The 24,505-nt window shown below is 41.6% G+C and overlaps 2 protein-coding genes across 2 annotated transcripts; both read right to left on the bottom strand.

The window, feature by feature from the left end:
- csdc2a (cold shock domain containing C2, RNA binding a) lies at positions 1 to 11,254 on the bottom strand. The gene is made up of 4 exons (XM_049563752.1): positions 11,048 to 11,254; positions 4,871 to 5,214; positions 4,601 to 4,723; positions 1 to 4,067 (listed from the first exon to the last, which is right to left on the bottom strand). The coding sequence occupies exons 2-4, from the start codon at positions 5,056 to 5,058 to the stop codon at positions 3,905 to 3,907; spliced, it is 474 nt and encodes a 157-aa protein (XP_049419709.1). The 5' UTR covers positions 5,059 to 5,214; positions 11,048 to 11,254; the 3' UTR covers positions 1 to 3,904.
- Positions 11,255 to 14,595: 3,341 nt separating this feature from the next.
- Positions 14,596 to 24,340, bottom strand: aco2 (aconitase 2, mitochondrial). Its single transcript, XM_049562669.1, has 17 exons — positions 24,237 to 24,340; positions 21,615 to 21,757; positions 21,153 to 21,411; positions 20,968 to 21,060; positions 20,726 to 20,884; positions 20,426 to 20,576; positions 20,211 to 20,315; positions 19,743 to 19,834; positions 18,695 to 18,800; positions 18,437 to 18,594; positions 18,276 to 18,349; positions 18,067 to 18,178; positions 17,710 to 17,988; positions 17,408 to 17,599; positions 16,935 to 17,067; positions 16,698 to 16,819; positions 14,596 to 16,556 (listed from the first exon to the last, which is right to left on the bottom strand). The coding sequence occupies exons 1-17, from the start codon at positions 24,270 to 24,272 to the stop codon at positions 16,425 to 16,427; spliced, it is 2,346 nt and encodes a 781-aa protein (XP_049418626.1). The 5' UTR covers positions 24,273 to 24,340; the 3' UTR covers positions 14,596 to 16,424.
- Positions 24,341 to 24,505: the final 165 nt, after the last annotated feature.

Below are 24,505 nucleotides of genomic sequence, written 5' to 3'. Positions count from 1 at the left end.
TGTGAATACAGTAGTAAGTTTTATTGAAACTTTATCTTAATGACAAAAGACAGCGTCACAGTGATTTGACAAAAATAAAAGTGCTTGCGAACACAATCAAACGTGTTTCTCTCACAGGAGAGAAACCAAACAGTTGCAGTGTGTTACTATGACGTTAAAGTCACACTCATGGCGAAACATCAAAGATGCATGGGAGACCTGACGACGCCTCTCTGAAGGCTCCAGCTGTGTTACTGCAGGGTGAAACAGCATCAACACACTCTACGTAAAAATAAAAATAAAAACACAACAAACAGCACAGAACATGCCGATTTCCAAAACAACAAAAACTGCTTGTTATTTTGAACATCACACAGTTATTAAAAATTAGACAAGGATTATGTAGAAATTAGAAACTTGTGTTTGGAAAGGTTTTTTTTTTTTTGGCCTGTCAGTGATGACATGACAGTAGCAAAGGGATATCAACAGGGTAGTATCATTAGAGTGAGGTGTGCAGTGTATTCAAATAGGCTTAAATTTGCACAAGTACTTATAAATGCAGCTTTTAATTACCAAACACCTGATGGTCTCATAGTTACAAATGAAAATAAATAAGTCAATAAATAAATAGTCTTTTTAAACTTACACCAGGAAGCTTTTGCTGCTCTGTTTTTTTTTTCACAGTCGTTTGCCGTGACGTATGCAACTTAGCGGACTCCCCCGTGTTCAACCTTCCACCTAAAAATCAGCAGCTCATCTTCTTCAGCTATTTTCCTTTTATCAGCTTATTTTAAATGCTGACTTTAATCACTGTCTTCCTGATTACACGTGCTTTGCAACATTTCAAATCAAGCTGTATCAGTGCTGAAGTACATCTACAGACAATCACTCCATCCTCTGCCCATTCCCTGACCTTCCTCCCTCTCCGGTTTCCTTCCCCAACCAAAATCCCTCTGGCCTGGTTTCCCAGTGGCAGGCTCACACTACGTCCATCTACCATCTCTACCACCCAAACTTAAGACCGTCATAGGAGCTGGCTACAATAATACTGGATTTCTACACTGGCTGAGTAGACAAAATACAGTAGTGCTACAATATTAAGAAGGAGAATAATTCCTTACACATAGAGCCTATCGCAACTCTTGAGGCTGAAGCACATTAAGAGCTATTTGGATCTTTGTCGAAGATGCTTTCCTTTGTAAGTGCATTGATTGTTTCCGTCTGGCAGCCATGCACTAGCAGGGTTTTGTGGTACCTCAAAGCATCTTAAAATGTTTTCTGAAGGCAGCGAGTTGAAGGCAGATCCGAGCAGCTGTGCCTTAACAAGCCTGATCATAAACAACAAAGGGGGCAAATGTTACAAATGTAATTTTCCTTCATTTCCTTTTGATGTGATGTTCTGCTGTGAGGCAACCGTCTCCATCTGGCTTTGTAAACACAGACACAATATGGCTGAACTAATTGTACGTTTTTTTTTTTACTGGATACATGTCGCATGACTTTTGGCAGTGGTGGTGTGTAATTTACATCAGTTGGTGGCTTAGATGTAAAAAGAAGGGGAATAGAAATGGAACTGAAATTCACAACTCCATCGAGCTGGTCCCTTTGAACTTCAATTATAAGCTTGAAGATCTCTGTTTCTCCAGCAGAGACTGGAAAACTGAGTACGCAGCTTCACACACAAGTGAGGTGAAGAGTAAGTTTTTGCGTTAGCTCCGCCTACCCTCTCTGGCAGACAAACCACTGTGACTTTTCCCAAAAAAAACCCACCAGTGCTGGGGTTGTTACTCAAAAAAAAGAAAAAAGAAAAAAGTAACGTTTTACATACTACTCACTACTTTTAAAAAGTGCAATGCATTACTATACCAAATTACTGCCTGCAGAAAGTAATTCTTTACACTACTTGTTACATTACTCCACAACATCACCTGAAATGCATTGTCACATACAGTACACCGATCAGCCAAAACATTAAAACCACTGACAGGTGAAGTGAACACATTAATCAGCTTGGTACAGTGCAATGTTCTGTTGTGAAACCTTGGGCTCTGACATTCATGTGGTTGCCATCTGACATGCTCCACCCACCTCAACACCAGTGCAGAACAGGTACCCCCCTTCATGGCAGCGACACTCGCCAGTAGCAGTGGCCCCCCAGCAGGACAATGCGCCATGCCACACCACAAAAACTGCTCATGAATGGCCCAAGGAGCATAAAAAGAGCTCAAAGCGTCGACCTGACCCCCAACTTCTCCAGATCCCAATCTGATCAAACATCTGTGGGATGTGCTGGTACTTCACCCCACAACCTACAGGACTCAAAAGACCCAAAGCTAATGCCCTGATGCCAAACATTATTGGACACCACCAGTGATCCTGTGTCTATGCCTTGACAGGTCAGAGCCAAGTCTGGTCCAAGGAGCACTCACCATTGATCGGGGGTACCTCTGGGGCAGAGGGTTCCTCAAATGTTAGATCAGATTGGTATCTGGGGCATCTGCAGGACAGGTCGATGCCTTGAGCTCTTTGTCCCTCTTTGTCATTCCTGAGCAGTTTTTGAGGTGTGGCGTGATGCACTGTCCTGCTGGGGGACCACTGCCACTGACAAGTGCTGGAGCACTTCAAGTAGCATCCACATGAATGCCAGGACCCAAGGTTTTCCAGCAATACATCGCACTGTTACAAGATGATCAATGTTATTCACTTGACCCGCCAATGGTTTTAATGTTTTGGCTGATTGGTGTATTTGCAAGCTAACAAATTAACGTTAAACCTCACATGTGCCCACATATCAGCACCAAACAAGAATCAGGAGAATCAGGATGACACTGCCTGTAACTGCCTCAAAATGAAACTATATCAATATATAAAGAGGTTTGGTTTCCTAAAACCACATTGAACAAATATTAATTGCCTAAATAAAAAATATAAGTGACTGGCCTTCTTAAGACCAATACATGATGACAGACTTAAAAGGTAAAAAAACACATTTAAACAGCATATGAACTGCACTGAACACTCGCTCACCAAACCAAGGCTTTACGGTAGATTAGTTGGCTGCATTTGACGTATTACTCAATAACAGGTTATACTTAAAGAGAAGGAGCCTCTAAAAAAGTTTTTCAGCACGTTGGTTAACCTTTTTCTCTCAGCCCATTATGCAGATAATTGAAGAACTTATGTGATGTAAACATAACATGATTGTTTGATTAGTAACTGTAATGTGATTACTGAATTTAGAACTGTAATGCATTAGATCACTGCATTACAGACAAATGTAATGTGATGACAGTAGCTACAGTAGTAATGGTAGTACGCCCAACATTGGTCGCCACAGACACATGATACTGCAAATGCAAGGGCTTTCGTAGTGGGCTATAGGCTCAGTCACTATTGTGTTACCTCATTTGTTGATTGGACTTAACAAACAATTTAAATTAAAATCTTTGAGATTTTAACTTTAAACTCTTCTGTCTGTCGTGCACAAATGGAGTGTATTTATATAGCGAACTGGGTCAAATTTTCTCAAAATGTGATTCGGCCTCTGTCATCTCACTGAAGACAAATCGCTCCCCTCTAAACCACTGGTTTCCCAACTAAAATATATCCCTTAAGTCAAAATAAAATTTCTAGCACCAAGCCCTGAACCCTAACCTTCAAATTAAAACATTCAAACCCAAATCATGACCATCAAAGAAAAACATTCAAACGAATACATTCAAAGTTTAATTTCCAGCGCTGACCTCAAACTCAAACTTCCACCAACGCTACTAAATAACTAAGCCACCTTAGGTTGAACTCCGCGACACGCCACACTCTGATCTCTCTTCCCCAGACCTGGTTCGAAACTTAACACCCCAAAAAGAATAAAACCTAAGACTAAATCCCCCTTTGCTTTTGCAGCTTTGCGGCTCAGAGCGCTGGTCTAGGAGCTGATGATCTGGCCTGACCAGGTCTCGTGCTTGGTGCCTGGATTCAGGTAGGTGATCACCACCTCGACAGCCTGGATCTTCTGGTTCTTGGGAGGGATGGGGCACACCTTGTACGTGACCTCGTCCCCTTCCATAGGCACGTACTCTCCATCGATGCTGTCCAGGAAAGACAAACAACATTACAAACCTCATTCATGGCCCATGACTTTTTCTGAGCTGGTACTGTCTCAGTGACCTGCTCCCAGACTGGTGCTCTAGCAAGTTAGTACAGCACTTCCATAATGTTGGGAGGCTTGCTACTGACAGATAGTGACAGTGTCTTTTGTACCATCAACTCTCATATCCCTGGAAGTGGAAATATCATATTATAAATATCTTAAAATGTTGAACATGCTGTTCTGTAAGTTAAAGGTTCAATTCCTCCATTCTGTAGAGCCCAAACCAATAATGACCCGGATGACTCAGAATCTTTCCCGACACATTGAGGTTATGTTGTGTCTCTTTGAAGTCACTTTGCATCTCAGTTGTTTTGCCCCTTTTTGTAGTCATCCTGTGTCTCTTTGCAGTTCCTTTGCATTTCTTCGTGACCATTTTGAGTCTCTTCCTGGTCAATGCATGTTCATTTGTGTTTAGTAATCCTACACATGCCATGAAAACCCTGACAGTGTAAACTAAACATCTTCACTCACTCAGAGATGTGGACGAAGATGTCCTCTCCTCCATGAGAGGGACGTATGAATCCATGACCCTGAGACCTGGAGAAGTTTTTACACACCCCTCTAAACACTGGACCTGATCTGGCTCGCACTGTCCTGCAGAGAAAGAGACATAGATGGAAACAGAGGGAGAGAGAAAGGAACAGTGCATCATAAATATTACCATAATTATTTTAAGCTTTTGTATTGTTCAAGTAAATATGATGCACAATAGCAAAAGATATGCAGATCTCTCCGACTCACGCTGAGTATGTGCGGGTGCGTTTGGTGGGCAGTGGGCTGGGCAGCTCTCCAGGCTGCGGTGGTTTCCTCTCCCTCTCCCAAACCCGACTGCCCTCCCTCATGAAGGGAAAGGAGAGCTGCAGGGGGGTTCGGGGTGAGGTGAGCGGCAGCGCCTGGTCTGCCGGTGAAGAGGCATCTTGGTCTGACATCTTGACTGGTTACAGGTTGGGATTTTTCTTTTCTGTCTAAGGTCTCCTCCGATAGTGCACAAGGAAGAAGAGGGAGGAGGGTTACACCTCCTGCATGGCAGAAGTGTGTGTAAGGCTGGAGAGATCTTATGGGTGGAGGGGTGGAGCAGCAATACCCTTCAATAAAGAGAGAGAAAGAGAGGTTATTAAATAGCAAAGGTTAATAATATGTCACAATTAAACTGTGAGCTTTGGTGCAGCTGCAGATATCTATAAACAGTGATGTATTAGCACCCATCCTGCTCACTACCATGTTTCCAAATGCCTGCAGTTACTCAAAGATATATGTAAACTGCTATACTGGAAATGTAGAACACGCTGACTATCACACTGTTGCCTCAACTTAAGGTTTACTAAATACAAAGGGAGACACCACCTCTCTTCAGTCATCACGAGAGCTTTTAGAAATGCAAACCTTGTTAGATATCAACTTTTTTTTCCCAAAGCAGGCAAGCACATGTATGGTGTCTGTCCACTGAAATCTCCAAATATGGTGACTTTGAACATTTCAGATAAACAGAAGGATTAAATGTTCCTTTATGAGTTCATACAAATCTCTAACTTCTTAGAATAAATAAACTACTGGAAAGCCTCCTGGATTATGTAAGAAATCATTGTCACAGAACTTAAATAGCACACTTCATCAACCTAATGTCATGTATCAGGCATGTTTATGATACTGTTAGATGAGGATGACACATTTTGAAGGCCCAGTACTGATAAGGTAACTGATATATTCTGGACCCATAACCAAGAGTCTTACTCAAAATACAGCTTGTCATCTGAATGCTTTGTATTTTGGTCCTCTGAGGCACTTACATCTTGTTCTTGGTGGATCTTACACAAGAGATTTTTCACTGTATGAATGTTGGATGTTGGTGCTAAATAGTGAGTCTGGATATGCCTCTGCGCTTTGATTTTTAAGCCTGACACCAATTAAAGGGACAATTCACCCTTAAATCAAAAATGCATATTTTCCTCTTACCTATGGTGCTATTTATCAGTCTAGGTTGTTTTGGTGTGGGTTGCACAGTGTTGGAGATATCGACTGTAGAGATGTCTGCCTTCTCTCAAATATAATGGAGCCAGATGGCACTCAGCTTGTGGTGCTCAAAGTGCCAAAAAATACATTGGAAAAACTCGACAGCAATGTCTTTTTCCAGAAAACACGACCCAGTTACTCAAGATAATCCACAGACCTTGTTGTGAGCACTTTCATGTAGGAACTATTTTCTTTCTACTGAACTACACCCACCAACAGTATCACTACGCAGAAGGAAGCGTGCATCTACTGCTAGCTCACCTAGCACCACTGAGCTAGCTAACGTTACAGCTCAGCCAAGGAGGACGCCATTAATGTTTACATCTCACACTGTCACAAGCACGAGCCTTTCATCCATGAGTAGATGCATGCTTCCTTCTGCACAGTGATACAGTTGGTGGGTGTAGGTCAGTAGAAAGAAAACATTTCCTACATGAAACTGCTCACAACAAGGTCTGTGGATTATCTTGAGGGTCATGAGTTCCTGAAAGAGACATTGCTGTTGAGTTTTTCAGATGGATTTTTTTGGCGCTTTGAGCACCACAAACTGAGTGCCATCTAGTTCTATTATATTGGAGAGAAGGCAGACATCCCTACGGACGATATCTCCAACACTCAGAAACTCACACCAAATCAATGTGGATTAAAAAATAGCACTGCAGGTAAGAGGGAAAACATGTATTTTTGATTTTGAGGTAAACTGTCACTTTAAAGGTTTCCAGACACTCTATTGTAGCTATGTGGGGAAAAAGTTGTCACATAAGTACAAATAATCACAAACGGACTATAACATTGGCTCTGAAAATAACCAACAGCTGATTTTAGAAGTGTTTCAGAGTGGATTATTCTTTGGTTCTAGACATAACAACCAGGCGCACAACAGCTGGAAGCTACTGTGAGAATAATGAGAGTAACAAAGCAATTGGATTTCCGAGCACCAGATTGTGATCTTGCCGGCTTTGAAAAGGTCCCAAGATGATGTAAATAACAATCCTGCCCTGGGGGGGCTCGGCTCGGCTCATCACACTTTGTTATATTAAAATCCCCACTTGCACAAGACTGACATCCATTACAGGACCGCTCTTTACCATGTGTACTCAAACATTGAGCTGCTCTCTGAAGCGTTTCAGTAATTTTAGGAAAAATGAGCTCTGTCACTGTGCTGTGACACAACCCCAATTATCACGTTGTAACCAGAAGTTGTGATGTGTGTATCATTAGTGGGCTCATGATTTTAACACTCACTACAAATACAAAAGGCTGCAGGGCATTGTTCTGCAGAAGTTACACAGCGCCCTGCAACACAGATGTGGGTGGATGTGTTGTCGAGGTTATTAGCAGCCACCTCCCTGTGAATTTTAATATTGATGTCACATCTGCAGAGTGACAGAGAGTGACGAATCCAGTGTGTGTCAGAGTGAATCCCACAGGCTCCATTCAATAACACACTCTGCCTCCCTCGCTATCAGTCTAAATATAGCAGTTTGTGTGAGCATGGCGTGACGGGTGTTGTCTTTTACGCTGGACAGTGGGGTCGCAGGCTGGAGGCTTTAAAGCTTCCTGAGGCAGAGGTCAACAAGGCTGCGATGGCATGTGTACACACTTCATGTCACCAATGCAATACATCACTTTGCTCTGAGAGGAGTGTGTGTGTGTTTAACGTGTTACAATTATTTTGAAAAGGTTAGCATTAGTGTTCTAATTATTCCCATCAGCATTGTTTTTAAAATTCGTCACCGCTCATCGTCATCTAACCTTCATCTCTCCTCATTGATCGAGCCTCTATCTGCCGGGCTGAAATGAAGCTGATTGAGTGAACTGTCAGCTGATGACAAATATCTCATTGTAAATGTTTTCTCCTCCCAGCTGATGTTGCTGACTTGTACTTGATGAGGAGTTTTAATGCCAATACGGACGCTTGTTTGTTTGAATCTGCGGTACCAGCAAGTCATCCTGAGCTATACAGGCTTATATTGACAATGTTAACATGCTGATGCTAAGCAGACAGTGATGTTTACCATGTTCACCATCTTAATTTAGCATGCTAGAAAACTAGCATTTCTCCTGGTTGCCCTGAGTCAGTGTTCCTGCAGGTATATAGCAGGTCTACTTTTTATGGTTGACTTGGGGTGATTTTACAGATGACGATAAAAAGAATTTATTGCCTGAGTTTAAGGGTAGAATGATGTCACCTACTACTTCTGTGTCTTTGCTCTCTTTACAATGCCATTCTTGTCATATTGTAAATTAACTTCCCTGAGCTAAAAACGATGATAGTCATGATAATATAGAGAATAAAGTCTTGCAAATGCAGCTCAATTGCTAGAATAAATGTTGGCATTGCTTCTGTTAATCACGGATATGTTACATTTGTATGCTTCAGACAAAATGTTGAAAAGTTAAGTTTCTTTGCATTTCAATCTTTAATTTTGTGTTGCGATCATGCTGTGGCTAATATGTGGTTTGGTTTAGGCATAAAAAAATACTTGGCATGGTTAGGAAAAGCTCATATTTTGGCTTAAAATACCCAATTGTTGTCGCCACAAGCACTGTTGGAAATGTCCCAACATGCCGTTAAAAAACATGTCTGGTGTCAAACAGTGCTCTGCTGCTTGGTAGCCCCTCAACTTAGGCGTCAGGCCATCCACCATTCTGTCCACCATTCCTATACATGTAATCTGAATTACGTCACTTTAAAAACACTGATATGATCCGAAGGGCTGGGGATATGGGGATCAAATATCACAATGTTTTTGACCAAATACCTCAATATTGATATTGGGATGATATTTCAGAGATGACTATTGGTGCTTTCATAAAATATTCACACAATGTGATCTTGTTAAATAACCACTAGTAATGTGGATATAATGATTAAGTGGGTAAAGATAGACAGTAGAACAGCTAGAACACTCTGGTAGCTTCAGAAGTAATGCAGAAAACACTTTTTATATCAGATTTTATATCAGATCAAATCAAATCAACTTTATTGATCCTTTCCAGGAAATTAATTTGTTGCTGCAGCAACAACACAACAGCCACAACAACATGCAACCAAAAAGACAACACAATACTTGTTCAATGCACCACTTCACTGATAAAATCACTAAGAAAATACTAAAATACTTAGAGTACTAAAATAAACTACAGACATACCAGGTGATAAATAAATAACCAATTTATTTCACTCTGTTGTCATATACATATACACACAGGCCCGAAATACACACACACATGCACCAACAGGACCTATACTGTACACGCATTATGACATTAGAGTGACAGCCTGCCCATGGACAGGCACCCCGAGTGGATGGGGGGTTTGATGCCTTGCACAAGGGCACCTCTCCAGCCACCAGTCCACACTTGATATTTGGCCTGATCAGGGACTCGAACAGTCCCTGGACTGAACTACTGCCGTCATATGTCTGTAGTTTGCATAAATGTACAATACCAACATTTTCCTCTGGTGACTGGGCTGTGCAAATGCTATTGATCATAAGTGTGTGTCATAATGTGCTTTACAGGAGAAACAACTGACATTAAAATCATCAGGTTTAATCATCATCTGTTATATGATTCTTATGTATGCTACTGCAGGGTAGCATTTATGGGTAATATAAGGCACTTTCTGAGTGAGTAATTTTGATGTAGCATTCATATATTCCTCAGTTCTTTGTAAATGTCTTCCAAGGCCATTTCAACAGTCTTGTTGAAAATACCTTATGGCTCTATCATTATCCTTTGGAGAAACATATTTTCCCTGCCAAATGGGTTAAAATAGAGGATGAGCAAAGGGCAAATCTTACTTTTGTGTTTAGGCTGGCTTCACTCTGGCACATCCAAATAGTACAAGAGTTCAGAGGTCCCCCCATCACCACAGGAGTGGACTTAATCCTTCCGGTTTATAAGCTCATTTTGGGGAAAGATGGCTGATGAGTGGGGCTTTTATTTATCCTCCCGGTGTCGTGTTGGATAGTGTGAACACACACATCTGTCATGATCATGACACAGGGGAGAGGAGGACTGATAACACCGCTGATGGATGACATAGCATAAATATGTAGCCTAAATAATTCAGCTGAGCTCCTCTTTCATTGGCCCTCTTATTAGGGCCAGCAAATGGACTTGTTTAATGAGTCTGCAGTGCTTCTGTGTGGGATGAGTTGGTGAAACATTTCATCAGGAGAGGAGGGGTGAGAGAGAAAAAAAAAGAGGCCAGATCACAGACTGGGCTGGAGGACGGAAGAAGGGAGCTGGAGGAGGTTTGAAAAGACAGACAAAAGGCCAAAAGCACCTCCCTGTGAAACCAGGGCACTGTGGCTGTCTGTACTCCTCTGCATCAGCATGGGAGGCACGTCAACTCCTCTGTGCGCACACACACACACACACACACACACACACACACACACACACACACACACACAGTGCCTATCTTTAAACTTTAAATTAGCCTTTTTAAAAAGACAAATAGCCTGTTTCATGCTTAAATTTGTTTAAAAGTGAGGCTGGCAGAGCTTAAATAATTCACTACAGAATAAAAGCCCTTCAGGCGGGTTGTTTCCAGAACATTCTCACACTGTGGCAGCTTGAGACAAGAAGGCGAGAGGATGCTCAAGTGATGCCAAAAAATGTGGCACCAAAATGCGGCATTATTATTAAATATATATATATATATATATATATATATATATATATATATATATATATATATATGTAATCAAGACGGCTGAGATGGTGAATCTGTGCGCGGAGTTAGAGACAACCACCCCAGCTTTTGAATGACAATACCGCCGTGAAGCGACGCCGTCTGCCCGGCACACAGAGAATAAAAGGACTGGATGTGTAAAAGCCACGCTACAAATCACCCACAACCCCCCGATCGATTTCACCATCAGGCCCACTTACCGTAAAAGCGCCGATCAGCTGTCAGTCAGACGCGACGTGAGCCCCGTGTTTCTGAGGTGCTACGAGCTCAATTATGTAATGAAATCCGGTGCAAGCTGCGGGGACATGTGGAGAAGGAGTCAGAGGATCTTGGTATGGATGCGGCGCACACACACAGGCGGGATGAGAAAGGCAGCAAATGAAAAGGAGGCAGCAGCAGAGATGGGGCGGGGGTGCAGGGGGTGACTGTGGCTAAAAACAACAGCGGGCTTCAGCTCAACACACTCAACTCTTTGTTCCCTCCACGGATGGAAACCTCTCTTAATGTTTTTATCACACTAGTGAGATTAAAGTGCATGTTTAATGGACTTTTTGGGGATTTATACACACAGGTATTGTTTGTGAAGCTCTGGCTATGTATGCTGAACGTCCTTTAAAATAAAACTCAAAGTCAAATCTAATTATACTACAAGGACTGACATGTTTGTTTTTTTTCCTTTTTAAACCAACCAATTTTTACTTACTTGTGTTATTTCTATAATTATGAGCCTACAATAATAATAATAATAATAATTAGTAGGCTATTATTATTACTATTACTATTAGTAGTAGGCCTACACTATAGACTGTATTTTTTTTTTTTTTTTTTACTTTTTTTTTTATTTAGACGAGATGTATTCATTGTATCACAGGCTGTGTGTGCTGGCATCCATCCATCCATCCTTTCCCCACAAACTCTCCTCTCCCGTTCACTTTCAATGGACCACTTCCTGCCGTGACGTCTCTGATGACATCATTTATTGAGCTCTCTAAAAGACTTTTTGAATCGCATCCAAGGGCGTAGGGTTCGTTTCAACATTGGGAAAGACACTTAAAATGGGAGGGCTAGAAGTCCCCCCAGAAAATGTTGAGCATCACATACTTAGCTTCTTGCATTTTGATATATATATATATATATATATATATATATATATATATATATATATATATATATATTTATTTATTTTTATTTATTTTTTTTTTTTTTTGCATCAGTTTATGGTAAAAAGGACTTTAATTTTGTCAAAATAAAAGTCCTCTGCTACTTTCATGCTTTTGTTGTATTGTATTGTATTGTATTTATTTTAATGCATATGTTCTAAATTTTGAAGAGGACATGTTCCCTGAGCACTCCAAACAAACAAAAAATAAAATATTAAATATTAGGGATGTACGATAATATCGGCAAGTCATCAGCGTTGGCCGATATTGGCTTTAAAATGAACTATTAGAATCGGCCAACATGCTTTTTCTTAATTTGCATGATGAATTAATATTACATGCATTTTTACAGCATTCTTTTTCATGTCTCCATCTGCTGGTGGGCCATCATACGAGTATGGGTATGCATGCATAATATGATGTTAATTCTACTACAGAAGAGACTTGATGATCACGAAAATTAAATAGGCGAAAAAGTGGATATATCAATATCAGTACTGATTATTGATCAAATGAGTTGTTACATATCGGCATATCGGATATCAGCAAAAAAAATCCAATATTGTGCATCCCTACTAAATATACTAGCTGGCCACTTTTAGGTACACCTATACAAGCCATTGCAATTTAATACACATGTTCTGACTTTTCAAAGTTTAGAATATTGTGTTTTTGCAGGCAATGTAAGAAATATGTAAATTAATTCTTATTTTCATTACTTAAGTGGTGTTTCTGTTTTTTGTCCTTTACATCATTTACATACATGGGGTCAGAATGTTAGAAACACTCCACAGTATAACAGTCCAGCACAAAACATCAGTAACTTGTGTGGTCCTCAGTTGCTCTTCCTGAGGTTTCTACCATTTTTTCCCCATTAAAGGGTTTTTTGGGGGAAGTTTCTCCTTATCCCCTGTGAGGGTCTAAAGGAAAGTGAATATTATGTGCATAATAAAAGCAGACTTTATGGCATAAGAGTTGTATTAGATTGCACTGGATTGCACAGATGTACCTAATAAAGTGACCACTGAGTGTGTGTCCGTTTATCACATTTTTTGTACTAGAGAGTGAATTATGGATGTAATTCACTTCACTAATGCAACCAGGATGCTCTCAATAAAAATGTTTTATTATTCTTTTGTTGAGTCTGCCCTTTCTTTTTATATGATTTGCTGCTTTGGCAGTTTCAGTCTTGAAAAGAGGTACAAACTGGAAAAATTTGTCAAGCCATGCCATAAAATTACCAGTGCTACCCTAAATGACCTTTGGCACTTGTATAAAGTGAGGGTAACCTCAAGCACAGACTGCTTTGGACCATTGTTATTCTTTACATGTTGAGTTCCAGATGCTTCCATCAGTGAGTTTAGTCTCCCCAAGGTAGCGCTAACACAGATTTTTCCATCTGTTGGGCCAGTTGTTTTTTTTAAACAGATTATAACCCCGGATGTCGTGTCATTTTGTCTTTTTCCCATGATTTACAACATCAGTGTAGGAGATACGGATCTTGTGCTGTGTTGTTTTTATTGCATTTTATGTATTTGTGTTGGACTACAGTCTGTAAGGCAAATTTTCCCGCGGGGACAATAACATTTTTTGAATCTTGAGCAAGGCACTTAAACCATGACATTTAACCTTTTTTTGTAAAAACAAAAAATAATATCAGACACAACTTATGATTTTTTATTTTTTAATACCTGGCTTAAACATGTCTGGAGGGTTTGTTTACTGCTCTGTTATTGCATATTTGTTATGTTGCTAGTATTGTTGTTATGCAGCATGGACACTGAGGAAGCTCCGCCCTGTAAATAGTGTCTGGAACATTTCAGAATGACCACTTTGTCTGAAAGAGCTCCAGACATTTTTTTCTTCAGACTGGATAAAAAGAGGAGACAACTGTCTTATTATACTGGGATGACAACATTCTTACACGGCCACTTTGGACCATTGAGGCATGTGTGGAGATATGCAGCTAATAGACGGGCTTCCTGTCCAACTTATCCTGCATCTTAGCTGATCAGCGGGAGCAGTGCCATCAGAAGCAGGGCCTGGGCATTTGTATGCTGCATTTGCACTGTTTTATGTATTCAGCCTGTGCTTTGTCAGGCCTTACATTTTGACAGATATGTCCCAGTTGTGGGCTATATTCAAAGCAAATCAAGGCCTGACTCTTGACAAGTCAAACTACAAAGAAAAAGATCAAAAACAGCATTGATGCTTGTTCTCTTTATACAGGATTTTAAGGAATTAGAACATGTCAAATGCAAATGTCCTCCTCTGTAGAGGCAAAGTACCTTAATTATTCTGTTTTTTAACTATATTCTGGATGTGTGAAGTCTGACGTGCAGACATGTATGAGCTGCCAAAAACCTGTCACTCAAACAGGATCTAATAGATTGACAGAGAAGATTAACATTTCATTCTTGAATCTAACTCTTCCTCCAAAAATTTCTTAGTTGTATTGCATTGTTCATGTGTGTCTTACCAACATTGTGAATGATTAAATTTGATTTTGACCCTGTACACCTCTCCAGGTACCAATACCTAAACCCCAAACACTCTGTAGTCACATCACTGGAGCCATTGTAAATAAATGAGATCTGTGATTTTTTATTTTACAACCCATTGGCATTTCTGTAATACAGAAAAGATAATCTGGGAGAAAAATTACACAAACACTTAAATGTACATGAAACCGGACACTTCACTGACGTCAGTTAGAGGAATAGAGTGGTTTACGCCTTCATCTAATTAACCTTGATGCATTTACTTTGCGGGGTCCAGGATGGAAAGGTGGGCATGAAGACAAAAATCACTTGTTTCTGATCTGATGAAATCATCCCCATGTTGAAGTTTTGCTTGATTATAACCGCCGACACGACCATCTGGAGTTTTCTTATGAGTAGCTACATTACTTAATTACAGCAAGTGGTGATTTGCAGTCAGTTTTCTTAACCATAACCAAAACTGACTGTGCTGTTACTTTCCTTTAATTCAACACAGCTTTATTTTGGTTGAGGTAAAAGTAAAACAAAGTGTCGTTACCCTACAAAAAAGGGCGCTGAGAACACAGAGAGGAAAAAGGACACAAATCCAAGTTTACCCTGTGCGTGCAGAAGTTGATGGAAAAGCGACCTTTTGCAGGAAAAATTATAAATAAATAAACAAGTGGAAAAAACATATGTGTTTGACCTTGTGAAGAGGTTTGGGACTGATTGGGGGGCAGTTTAGAGATGGTGGTAGTGATGGTGTCAAGGAAAAAGAAGAGGTGTTTTTACTGTATTTTTACACAGTATTGAAGCATATAAGTCTTTCTGTATGTGAGGAAATGTCTGTAGTGGTTCTCTGTAACCTTTTGTAACACTGACAACGTGTAATGTAATGGATAAAAACGTACTTTGCTAAAAGACATGGATATCTGTAATGTTCCAGTTATGCTCCCTTAGCTTAACTCACTTTGTTGAATCTGCTTGCTCCCAAACTGCCCCATGCACTTAAGTGATTTCCTACGCTTCCCAGAATGCCTTTCAACAATCCCTAGAAAAAAGCAACTAGGTGCTGCTTTCAAAAATGTCATTTCGTTAAAATGAGCGAGCTGCTGTGCCTTGTGGACACTACAGTATCTCCTCATGGCCACTAGGGGGCAGACTGCAAGTATGTGAGAAAATAAATGAATGGAAGTGCGTGCCTGCATGTTTCTTTTAGATCCATGTGGTCATTGCAACTATAACTACACCAAACAACAAATGGACCCAGCGATGCAGCCAACCGCAGTGTTTAGTTCAAGGTGGAGTGTAAATAACACTGGGGGCAGGTTGAATGACAACGGTTGACTAACGCTGATAATTGCCATGCAGTGTGCAACACAGTCCTCAAGCAAGTGTGCGATCAGCTGGCTGAGCTCCAGTGTGAAGTGGCTTCCACGCTCGACAGAGCTGTTTGAACAGCTGCAAAAACACTGGTGGTGCATCAGCTGGCAGGGCGCTATGTCACTGCTTGAGTCGAAGCTTAGTGTGTGTGTTTGTGTGTGTGTGTTGAAGCTTTGTTTTTATACCACACTTTGATTTTTAACCGGTTATCTTGTTTGACTTTGAAACAGCAGCTTACAGGACCTTCAGTAACACTACGCACTGACAAATGAAGGTTTAAGATATCTGACTGTAGACAAGTTGCTATTGTTCCATTATCAACATTAGCTCGGCACACAGTCTGAACTAATAAACATTTAACTCTTCGAGGTATGCCGACACACTTCTCCAGTCCAGGCTGTGTGCAAAATGCAGATGATGGAACAATCATCGACAGGATATACATTCTTCATCCCCCATCGTCCACACAATCCTCACCACCCTGTTTTCCCCCTGAAAATCCTCCTCCTCCTCCTCCTTCTCCTCCTCCACGTTTGTTCCTCACTCCCTCTTCCTCACTGCAGCTCCTTCATCCTGTTGAGGGCTGAGCCTGCCTGGAACCATTCGATTTGTGTCTCGTTAAAGCTGTGGTTCAGTTCCAGGGTCTCCTCACTGCCGTCGCTGTGCTTCACGACTGCGCTGAGAGGCTGGGGAGGGCGAGAGGAAGAGATGAGGTTCAGACGCTTTTCATTAGCTATGAAAAAGTTCCTCTAGTCTGAAAACGTCCATCGAAAGCTACAAAACAGTCACCACACGCAAGCCATTTTTCATCTGTAATGCCTTCTTACCTTTCCTGGAGCAAAGGTTTTGAGTCCCTTGATGGAGATCTTGTCATCGGGGCGGATCTTGTCATAGTCTGATGGGTTGCTGAAGGTCAGTGGCAGCAAACCCTGCTTCTTCAAGTTAGTTTCTGAGGACAGGAGGGAGACATGTTTGTTAATTGACAGAATCAATAGTGAAGTGTTAAGATAGCACACAGTCCTCGCTTCAGGTACACCTGTCTCTTAGCAGTTATTTTGCAGTACCGTGAATTCTGGCGAAGCTCTTGACGATGATGGCTCTTCCTCCCAGATGCCTGGGCTCCAGTGCAGCATGCTCTCTGCTGGAGCCCTCACCGTAGTTGTCATCTCCAACCACAACCCAGGACACACCGTTTGCCTACACACAACACAACGGAAAGAGTGTTAAGCTGGATTTATACTTGATACAAGGGGTGAATTGGGAGTCCTGCTTTAGACACCTGTGATGTAGGTGTTTCATGTTTACAGTGTCGTTCACCTGTTAGTATCACCATGCAACCCTAGACATATGCATAGGTGTAGTGCTGCCAATGACATAAACAAGAGCCGTGGATCATTTGATGGAGGCCCACTTCCAAATTTAAAATCAATACCATGCTGAAGGACAAACTACTTGAGGAAGGTAGTGGTGTGCTGCCAAAGAGCAGCTTTGACCCAATAATCTAGCACCTGTACTCTTTCCCCTCTGCACTCCTCACCTTGTAGTGACGGGCCACATCAGGGACTCCTCCGTACTCCCCTGTCAGAAGGTTCTTGATCTTGTTGATGGCATCATTCTCGCTGTTGACTGCGCCGATCAGCATGTTGTTGGAGATGTTATCCAGGTGACCGCGGAACTTCAGCCAAGGTCCAGCAGCGCTGATGTGGTCTGTGGTGCATTTGCCCTTCACCTGAGGAGACAGCAAGCAGACAGTTCAAAACAATTCTCAACACAGCTGCAGTGACAACTTCTATAGAGACAAACTGCTATAGGTGAGGATGACGTTTCAAGAGACCTGACCTTGATGAGAACTTTCATGTCCTCCAGATCCTTTCCGCTCCATTTGTCGAAGGGCTCCAGCAGCTGTAGCCGGTTGCTCTCAGGGCTGACGTCCACCTTGAGACTGGAGCCATCAGGAGGTGGGTGCTGGTAGGTGTCCTGGCCCGGGTCAAAGTCCTTGGAAGGCAGTTCATCTCCGTTGGGAGGTTCCAGCTTGAACTTCTCACCGTTGGGGGCTGTGAGGAAATCTGTCTCTGGGTTGAAATTTAATGTGCCGGCGATTGCGAGGGCAGTGACAATCTGAGGAAGAGGACAAGGTGGTTAAGCTTCAAAGTTTAAGTTTGTGCATCTTGTAGTGTGGGCTTAGTGTGAGTTTACCTCAGGGGAGGTAACAAAGGCGTGTGTTGCAGGGTTAGCATCATTCCTGGCAGTGAAGTTTCTGTTGAAGGACGTGACGATCGTGTTCTTGTCTCCCTTTTTGATATCCTTCCTGAATGCAAAACACACACACAATATATATTCATTTTAAAAAAGCACAAGTCAAATTGAGGTATTTCGTAACTGTCCGTCATGGCCCAAACACCTACCTGTCCCATTGTCCAATGCAGGGTCCACATGCGTTGGCCAGGACCACGCCTCCAACATCACCAAGGATCTTTGACTAAAAGACACAAACATATCTGAGCTTTCATCACAACACCCAAAAAGGGAGGCGCAAATCCAACTTTCTTTGTGCACCAACACTCACATATCCATCTCTTTCGATGGTGGCGCGAATTTGCTCTGAGCCGGGGGTGACTGTGAACTGAGCCTTGCACTTCAGGCCTTTATCCAAAGCTTGCTTTGCCACAGAGGCGGCGCGGCCCATGTCCTCATAGCTGGAGTTGGTGCAGCTGCCGATCAGACCTGGAAGGGAAAGGAGACAGACATTCTAAAATTGTACTGAGGTAAATAGCAGGAGCATGACCAAAGCTGTGCAGCCTGTTGATCTCGGGCCGGTTCTTACCAACTTTAACCTCTAATGGCCAGCCGTTCTTCTCAGCAACAGCGCCTACTTCAGACACTGGGTGAGCCAGGTCAGGGGTGAAGGGTCCGTTGATGTGGGGCTTCAGCTAGAGAAAGAAACAACATAGAAATCAGTTATTGTAAATAAAAATAATTAACGTAAGCAATCTAAGCTGTGACGTTAACCACTTCTGCATACATTTTGCAGCAATTTACGAAAGTCGTGCTTAATTGTAATGGCAAGATATGTATCTAAAGATGTATAGAAATAGCACTGGTAACAGACACTCAGGAGTCATATTAAAAAAAAACACAATTACTTCCCTGCATTATGGTGAATATTATTGTACCAATTTGTGCCTTTTTTGCATTAATTTATGAGATAAATGTCTTGAATGTTTAGAATAAAAGCCCTCAGCTTGTTTCATGATATATTGGGAAGGGTGACAAATGCTGTAGCCTGGTAGGACACATCCTGATGACATGAATTCAAGATTCTGTTTCGTTTTCTGTATCAGTTTGAACTCTGTGCCGCCCCAAACATTTTCAGTGGGCCAATCAGCGCAACAGAGCCAGTCTTCTTCATCGCCAACAGAGCCAGTTTATAAATCAAGCTTTTGCCAAATCTAGTCAGAAGAATGGCAAAAACGCCTTTTCCTCCAAGAAACTCCACGAGTGTATACTTTTGTTCTTGTTAATTGTTGTTATTGACTCTGTTTCTGCAATAACACCACTTACTGCTTTGTTTAGTCTACCAATGTTAGACTTAGTGCTTGTTGCTTTGAGAGCCACCATTACTGTTCTGCAGGCTGTGGTCTGCATTTTACATAATCAACTACGAGTCATCGAGTCCAGACTGATACAGAGAGTTACACACAATGTTGAACTCATGTCATCAGGATGGTCTAACCAGGTTACATATGCACATGTTCTAAATAATGAGGGGGACATGTCCACTGTGTCCCTCGTAAAAATCTACACCTACACATGAAGTCAGAGACACTGTAAATTCATTTAAAAAAAAAAAAAAGAAAAGAAAAAAGACAAACCTCGTCCAGATTGAGCTCGATGAGCTCGTCATACTCGCAGCCTTCATCTGGTACCAACAAGTCTGAGTATTCATCAGCCAGGGCAGCAATCTCTGGGAAGAAACAGGAGGATGAGTGTTGAGACACACTGACAAGACTTCTGCATTAGAGCTATTCTGCTTGTAATCCTGATTATCTACTTCTTTTTTACTCATCTGATAGGAGGTGTCATAGATTATTAATTAATTTTAATTTTACTCTTTTCTGGGACTTCTTCTGAATATTTCTGTGACATAGAACAGATGATACACATGATCAAGAGTGACAGAAGGAGATGAGAGGCGACAGTGATCCTGGCCAACACTCACAACCTTGACAAATGTATTGTCCATGGATTGTATCATTGTTTTGTCTTCCCTTGACTCAGTCGTGATGCAAAGTGATAAAACTAAAAATTTAAAAAATGTTTGACCAAAGCCCTAAACATACGTCCACGTCCAGTCTTCTCCAGGTAGGTCCTCATGCGGTGGTTGTAAGGGAACACTGAGGTCGTGGCTCCAATCTCAGCTCCCATGTTGCAAATGGTGGCCATTCCTGCGCACAGTAAAACTGAATGAATATTGTGTACCAAATAGCTAGAAGCAAAATCAAAAGATATTAAAGTGTAATGATATCAGGTTGAAAAAGCTTTTTTTTAAACTGACCAGTACAGGAAATGGAGTCAACTCCTGGCCCATGGTATTCTACGATGGCTCCAGTGCCTCCCTTCACTGTCAGGATGCCAGCCACCTTCAAGATGACATCCTTAGGAGACGTCCAGCCTGAGAGACTACCGGTCAACTTCACACCAATCACCTTTGAGGAAGAGATCGTTGAGTTAGTTGTGGTAAGGAAGTTCAGAGGTGGAAAGAAATACAACTACTGTTGCTGTGGAGAATCAAAATATAAAATATTTTTGATGCAGGAGACAGGAAACAAAAGTTAAAACATTGTATTCTGCTAACCTTGGGGCACTTTAACTCCCAGGCGATTCCTGCCATGACATCTACAGCGTCTGCTCCTCCAACACCGATGCAGATGGCACCAAGCCCACCACCGTTTGGCGTGTGGGAATCTGTGCCAATCAGCATCACTCCTGGGTAGGCGTAGTTCTCTAGGATGATCTGTTTGTGTATGAAATCTGAACGTTAGCGTGCTAAAATGATCATTTCCAGGCACTGCAGTCAAACTTCAGTCAAAGTTATACCTGATGGATGATTCCAGAGCCTGGTTTCCAGAAGCCAACTCCATACTTTGCCCCAGCGCTAGCCAGGAAGTTGTAGACCTCCTGGTTGATTTCCTATGAAGTGAAACATGATGACAACGCATGTTAACAAGCCATTACTTTTAAAACATCAGTATAATTACCATACACAAATAAAAATCCCGTACCTTTGCTCTGGCCAGATCCTTAACTCCTCCAGTCTGGGCCTCGATCAGGTGGTCACAGTGGATGGTGGAGGGCACGGCCACCTTCGGCAGGCCGCTGCTGATGAACTGGAGCATTGCCATCTGGGCTGTGGCGTCCTGCATGGCCACGCGGTCGGGACGAAGCCGCAGGTAAGTGCGGCCGCGGTCGATCTCCTGGTTGTGGGCGTCATCGAGGTGGCCGTACACGATCTTCTCTGACAGGGTGAGTGGCCGGTTGAGTCTGGACAGAAAAATTAGACATTTTAATCCTAGCAGGATGTTGAAACATGAGAAGACATTTCAGCAGGAATATAAATACAACCAATAAAAAGTAGCTGGAAAAAAAAGTGGGAAGATATAGAGAAACTGTGCTTAAGGACAAACAAACACTAGAGATCAAACAATCACACAGATAAGGGAGTGTTTGGAAGAAACAGTGCTGACCTTTTTTGCACAATGTCCACGTTGGATTGGAGCTTCTCATAGTTGATGTAGGAAGTGGGCTCAAAGCGGCTCATAGACACGTTGGCCTTGGCTCTGTAAGCTGCTGATACATGCAGGCGCCGTGCACCATGGCCCAGAGCCAGCTGGAAACGACAACAGAAGCACAAGTATGAGCATAATCACAGAGCTGCGGACAAAACCTAGCATAAACTTAACTTCAGCACTGTTTCCCACAATAAAAATAACAAAATAAACAAGTGCTCAGTCACAGAATATTATTTTTTTAAACTATATTGTATTCTTTTTGAGAGCAGAATTTGACAATATTGTGCCTAAAATCATATTAATATGGAAATATTACTTCCATTACAATGGGAAGTTAGCTTCTGAATGCAACTCTATTTTGCAGTGCAGGCTCAAGTGTCAGATATCAGGGTGATACCAGGTGAACGCTATGCAACCCCTCATGAGGCCAACCATAAATACCAGTACATTCTCAGCCTATAGAAGCACACCAGCTCCAGTTCCCTAAAACATTCAAACATCTTTCCTGCCAATTTTCAAACGTTTGAGAAGCTTAATTTTAAAATGTCATATCAAACTGTGCGTAACTGGATTTATATTGTATAGTGTTCACACTAGATGAGATAACAAGAAGAAGAGGGTCAAAACAACCTTCCTGTCTCAGCCACTGTTCAGGTGCCCTTGAGCTGAGCACTTAAACTCATAAACTTACTCACACATTAATTTTAGCTCTGTTTGAATATGTACTGATTGTAAAGCAGGGCAGTACCAGAAAAGAGCCAGACTGTTCAGTAGACTCGCTCCAAATACATGACTAATTAACTTGGAGATGTGCAAAAGAATGAAGAGTAACAACTGAAGGCCTTCAATGACCAGACAGTCAGTACGTTTACATGGACAGTTTAATTCCACTTTTAATCGGAATGAACGGCCATTCCGATTAAAAGTGGTCATGTAAACGGTCATTCCGATTGAAAAACGGTCATTCCAATTGAAAATTAAATCCGATTAAAGGGGGTGGTTTATTCCGTTTGTCATTCCGAATGAAAGAATTTTGTGTGCATGTATACACTCATTCCTCTTTAAGTTCATTCCGGTCTTTCTACGCATGCTCGTTTCCTTGCCGTTCTGGCGCGATGACGTATATAGTGCGCATAGCAACGGGCTGAGCAGTCGGCAGAGCAGTCGGACTCGTTGCACTCACTCCCATTCGCCACAGCACGGTCTTCTGCCTCCCTTCTCCTGCTCAACAGATGAAGCATTAGCAGACCAAGGTTGTTGTCGTACTGCTGCTTTAAGAATATAAGCAAAACACGCCCGAAAAAGGCACTAATAACGGCGTCGTCAAGCGTCTTGTTATCCGGAGCGAGGACTACAGTGTTTTCTTCCGGTAAAGGTAAACACGTAACATCCGCTCCGCCCCTATCCAATCAGAAACTTTCCCTGCCCCAAACCTTGCGCAGACCTGAATAAAGGCGATTGAACTGATCTCCCATGTAAACCCTCATTCGGAATTAATATTTCCCATGTAAACTACCTGGAAACACTTTAATTCCGAATGATTTCATTCAGATTTATTTCATTCCGAATGAGAAGCCATCATGTAACCGTAGCCAATGTGTGCTAAAGTTTAAATGACGTTCACAGACAGAACGTAAGCATAAGCTGTGCAATACACTACTTTCTAGTAGTGTTAACCTAATGTGGTATTTTTATGAGATGGAATGCACAGATTTTTGAGTAAAGTAATACTACAGAGCTTTTACCAGATCAAGTTTCTCAACATTGACAGCTGAAAATGACAGCAAATTCTTGCCATTATTCACTCCAATGTCATACACTAGACATGTGATTTTCCAAACCTAAAGATATTGTTTGATTTGTCTATATTAGATGAAGTTATTAGGGTTATTTGCTCGTTTTCTTCTACATCACCCAGCTAGATACAGCCATCAAAGTGAGCTTGAATAGACCTTAATTAGATCTCAATTAGGTTCAGATATTAGGAGGTTAAACACCTGGTGGACCGTTATTATTATGTTACCTGTAATAATCTTCACAGTACACTGCTGTTATTAGACATATGACACATACAAGCAAACTGACTGGATAACTTGCCCCTTGAGTAAACCCAAAAAATAATGGTCAAGACCGTATTTGCTGTAATGTTTGCTATAATCTAACAAATAGCTTTTCTGTCTTTTACACGCTGGTCGCCTGTGCGCCTGTTGGGAGCTCTAACCTTGTGGTTAACCTTGCTATTAAACACCGAACTCCATTTATAAAGCTAACCTAGCTATGGTCATTTAAGGGCTTATGATATCGGTAACCAGTACTTGTAAACAGAAACAGTGAATTTAAACTTAAACCAGTGCCAAACTTGATGTTGCCCACTGGAGGCGTTCAGTGCAGTCAGGACACGATGACCTGGCCACCGAGCTGGTGACCGTTTCACAGCTTATTTATCCTCAGCAACCGCTCTTACAGCTTCAATTATGTCAGGCTGACATAACAATATATTAATTGAATACAAGAAAGCAAGTGGCATCCTTCACTGGTGTGTAAATATGGTAAAAATAGCCATTTTTCGTTTCTTACCTGGAGCCGGGCGACAGTGAGACAGTAGGTTGCCATTTTGTTCACTGACAAAGATGTGGCCGTCTGTGGTGACGTCACACTTTTGTAGGCCGCGGTATGGCAGGTCTTGTAAGCACAAAATATATAGGGAAGTTTGATTTTTATTCGGATTGTTATAGAATGTAGTTTGGATTTATATTTACTAGTATCGGTCTCATGTATTATTTTTCATATTTGGTCAAATATAATTGAAATTTTTCTCAAGCAAGAAAGAATTTTGGCACATAAAG

Source organism: Epinephelus fuscoguttatus, linkage group LG20 (assembly GCF_011397635.1).
Source record: "Epinephelus fuscoguttatus linkage group LG20, E.fuscoguttatus.final_Chr_v1".
NCBI lineage: Eukaryota > Metazoa > Chordata > Actinopteri > Perciformes > Serranidae > Epinephelus > Epinephelus fuscoguttatus.
This window is presented reverse-complemented; position numbering and strand designations above follow the sequence as displayed.